This window comes from Aplysia californica, unplaced genomic scaffold (assembly GCF_000002075.1).
Source record: "Aplysia californica isolate F4 #8 unplaced genomic scaffold, AplCal3.0 scaffold00702, whole genome shotgun sequence".
NCBI lineage: Eukaryota > Metazoa > Mollusca > Gastropoda > Aplysiida > Aplysiidae > Aplysia > Aplysia californica.
The window spans coordinates 153,422-158,052 of NW_004797972.1; the positions used below are offsets into that span (position 1 = coordinate 153,422).

Below are 4,631 nucleotides of genomic sequence, written 5' to 3' on the forward strand. Positions count from 1 at the left end.
TAAAAAATTAATAAATATGCATATTAATATAGTAGAACTAAAAAGTATGCATGTATTTCCGGATAACCATTACAAGTCCTTCATAAAGTATGACCGTTTTATGATCTTATCATTGATAAAAAATTGTCGACCATTTTCTAGAGCCGCCCAGAAATCCCATCTCTTGTTTTTTAAAGTCTAAGGTAGCTTTTTTATGGTGCTACAAACACAGTGAAAATGTAATGTTGGAATAAAAAAAAAGAATGATATCTCCGAAGCTTCCTTTCAACAAGTGTGATCAGCAGTCAAAGTTATTGTCTTTTAAGTGTATGTTCTCAGATGACGGGTGTATGTATTGTAAAGGATTGCTGTACATTGAAAGGACTAGCATGTATGGCTTCTTAGATGTCTAAGGTGTAGCGAATAGGCGCTGCTATATCGCACGTTGGCCACCCAGGTTCGATTCCCGAGTGGGGAGAACGTTTCTATCGAGAATCTTGGTCTTTCTGCTAGGATGTTGTATCCTTCTCAGCTCAGGTTGTCCCTGACTGGCAGGGTGAGAAGCCTGCCTCCTAAATGATCTTAATTGTTTCGAAAAACGCACAAACACATCTAGAATCTACATGAAAAATGTTCTATGATGATGATGAGGATGATGATGATGATGATGATGATGATGATGATGATGATGATGATGATGATGATGATGATGATGACGATGATGATGATGATGATGATGATGATGATGATTGTTATTATGTAAAGCTCACTATGACCACGCTACTTTCTCAAATAAGTGATGACTTTTATTGTGTTCCCAGATTCAACTCACCGTCCCCATGGAGAAGTTGGCATTGCTGAAGAGGCCCCAGTTGTCGTAGAGCAACGAAGCGTTGACGTTTTTCAAGAGAGATTTGGGTACCGCAGCGATGAAGGGCGCGATCATCTCAATACCCTCCTGGTTCCACTCAAAGGCGTTACTCCTAATGACCTTTTTCACCACCTCAGTGATCTGACAACCACACAGAATAAAGAATTAGGACATTTTGAGGTGAACTGTCGAGTTCATGACCTTCTGTTTCCCAAGACATCTTGACATAAGATTATATTTAGGATATATGTGAGGCAGCGTGGTGGAATCAGGCTCTCGTCAAAATTATCAAAGTGAAGAAACTTGCATTTTTCCACAGGTTTGTGAATTTTTATAAAAATGTTTTGTTTTTTTTGGCTCAACACCTTTCATGCCCATTACAGAAGTAATTTCTGTGTGGATTTTTCTGAAAAACGTTGATTAAAGGCACAAAAAATGTAAATTTCAGTTACCACGGGCTCTTAAGCTAAGAAAATAACTAATCTTCGGCTGCCATTTTTTCACTTATTTTACCTCTGAAAATAGGTGACCCCCACCTCCTTCCTTCGCCAATATCTCGACTAGTATTCAAGATAAATGGATATTTGTTTTTCATTCTAATAAAAATAAATGAACAAGCTTTAAGATGATATCAATAACTCTACAAGCCCAAAAATTGACGAGAGCCTGATTCCACCACGCTGCCTCACATATTGGATTGACAGCATCTATATGGAAAAGACGATGCAAAGATACAAAAATACGAATTCTGAGAAGTTCCCTAGAGTTGGAGCATCAAGCAATCCACTGAAGTTCCTTTGGGCACTTGTTACGCCAGAGACAAAAACCTAGTTTTCGTTGTCTTGTTCCCGTCAGGAATCATGAAAAGCAAGAAAATTGTAAGCCTAGGCCAAAACATTCAACTACATTTGTGAGGCAGCGTGGTGGAATCAGGCTCTCGTCAAAATAATCGAAGTGAAGAAATCTGCACTTTTCCGCAGGTTTGTGAATTTTTATAAAATTTTTGTTTTTTGGCTCAACACCTTTCATGCCCATTAAAGAACTCGTTTCTGTGTGGAGTTTTCATTTTAAAAAACGTTGATTAAAGGCAAAAAAAATGTAAATTTTCAGTTACCACGGACACTTAAGCTAAGGAATTAACAAATCTTTGGCGGCCATTTTCTAACTAATTTTACCTCTGAAAACCGGGGACCCCCACCTCCTTCATTCGCAAATTTTGTAATATCTCGACTTGTTTCATGATAAATGGATACTTTTTTTTCATCCAAATAAAGACACCTGAACACGCTTTAAGATGATACCAATAACTCTACATGTCCAAAAATTGACGAGAGCCTGATTCCACCGCGCTGCCTCACATTTTGGTGATGCTGAAAGGTGAATCTTTGATAGAGCTTTGAGAGCGTGTAAAAACCGAAAATTCTCAAAATGTGTCTTACACAGATAGCTTGCGATAGCGACAATATTTCCTTCCACAATCTATGGGTGTGAAGCATGAATTAGCAATGAACAGAATACAAAAAGGATTACAACTTTGGAAATGAAACATGAAACTCTAAGAATTCAGCGGATACTTGAAAAAGTACTATAGTTGGTTTTTTTTTTCCAAATGAAATACACCCAGAGCAAATTCAAATGCCTTATAGAAAAGTAAACATAAAAACGCTAACACTCCTTTAAAACAGAATGTAATTGGGACTCCTTTAAAAAATATTAAAGGACGTGATTCAGCCAAGAAACATATTCTGGTAGTAAAGATGGAAAGCGAAAGAGGAAGGGGGAAACCAAATAGAAGATGGGAACAGGACACAGAAACCTGGCTTCGAACCTTCACAACCCAGACAGACAGAATAGCTAGAGACAGACATGGCAATCTAGGATATAATAAGTCAAGTCTATGAGCTACACTTACCCTCTTCTCCGAGACCCCGTAGGCCACACAGCCGGGCATGTAGCTGAACAAATCGTTAGCGCTGTAAACTTTCTTCCAAAGCTTCTTGTGAGTGGAGAACTCAAGCACCAAACAGACAGCCCTGTGGAGGAACAGATAGTTTTATTCAATACTTGGCACGGGAACGTAAAGATTTGGATACAGCACCTTCATTTTCAAAGACTCGCTTTGAATTGATGGGAAACTACTGGTTCTTTTTAATGATTTTATTAAGGTTCAGTATTGTCCACAGCAAAGTGTTAATTAAAGCTTAAACTTGCAAGATAGTCCCTACGATTAGGGTTATATTATGACAGCTTATGATAGCTAGTGTTTATATGAGTGAAAAACAAGTGATGTGGCAAAAGGTTTGTGTTTTGCGGTCATGGTTGAACCCACAAGAGTGATAGTACTGATAGACCATTTAATTTATGCACACAATGCACTCTCTTGAAAGGTTTGTTTTTTCTTTGGCCCTGGGAGATTTTCTCACAGCTGATCAAACTCACTCTTGTTTCATTTCCCTTGTCACGGTGTCCGAATTTGCGATTAAGTACTTGGCGACCTTCCACGCAGAAATCTTCAGGAACTTTTTGTTGGCAACCTCGAGAATGTCCTCCATGTACGGGAGGAAAGAGAACACCTGAAAAAGATCAAACGACGAAGACGGTAAAAGCTAGTGTTGGTACATTTCTTTTCTTCAGCCGATTTCATCATTAGTAGAGCAATTTAAATGAAAATGTAGTACCAGGTTTCTTTTCCTTTTGCCGAGAAAATTGTTCTAAAAGCCAGCTTGAAACAGAAAGAAATGTTACTATAAAGCAGTGCTTGTCAACTATTTTGGTGGGCGGTGAGGATTGACCCGGGTAGTGACGAGTGTTATTTAACGCCTCACTAGGAAATACATGTAGGCGAGCGATGCAAAAATTTTAACCCCTTGAAGGTGGTAAAAGTGGGCACTGGCTATAAAAAGATTGACAAGCACTGATATAATAATATGAGCTCATCGTCACTGTCAGGCGATGACCAGTACATCCGCTGAGGAGATTCTTTCTCCAGCGAAAAACTGAAGAATTAGAAGAAATAAAGGTTTAGATTACTTGTAGCTTCTGCTGTGGCTGCTGAGACTAAGTTGAAAGAAACGTTTGCCGCATTTTGGACGTTTAAAATCTCCACCTCCCCTTATGTATGTGCGCAGCTTGCGAGCTTCTGTCATTTTTTGGTGGTGGTGTCATAGTTTCAACATTTCTTATTCGTGAACCCTCATATGATTTGCTGTCCGCTGTGACTGCTTGAGACTTCAGGATTATATAGTTCTGTCTACACAGTACTTAGTTTTGAGAAGTTAGACGCCACAATTTTTGAGTTTCACAACATTTCAAGCCTTTTCTTATGCAGTTCTTTGAAATTCTTGAAAACGACTCACAATAAAGTTACTATTCTAATTGAGCAGATACAACATTTGGTTTCTAATCTCGTCATGGTCGTAGTAACTCAAAACGACCAAAAATGTCAATATACAACGTTGTAATTCTGAGGTAGCGATTTCTTATTCGTGAGGTTTCATATGATTTGGCGTCGGTGGCCTAGTATGTTAGTTTTTAGCGCCCATAAATGGCAGCTTGCACTGTATGCTTCCCAGGAAGTTGAGTTCGTTTCAGAATGCTCTCATGTCTGTCGGAGTAATAGGATAGATTGTGAAGCGCATAGAGCTTGCTGTTGAGCGGGGATTTGCGCTATATAAAGGCAATGTGTCTATCTATCTATCTATCTATCTATCTATCTATCTATCTATCTATCTATCTATCTATCTATCTATCTATCTATCTATCTATCTATCTATCTATCTAT

At 38.6% G+C, this 4,631-nt stretch overlaps 1 protein-coding gene across 1 annotated transcript in view; it reads right to left on the reverse strand.

The window, feature by feature from the left end:
- LOC101855140 overlaps positions 1-4,631 on the reverse strand; it is a gene marked incomplete at its 3' end in the record, with an annotated part of 40,147 nt that overhangs the window by 5,975 nt on the left and 29,541 nt on the right. Inside the window, 3 exon segments of the mRNA XM_035972474.1 lie at positions 812-991; positions 2,763-2,883; positions 3,290-3,423. Of these exon segments, the coding sequence (XP_035828367.1) occupies positions 812-991; positions 2,763-2,883; positions 3,290-3,423 (435 nt within the window).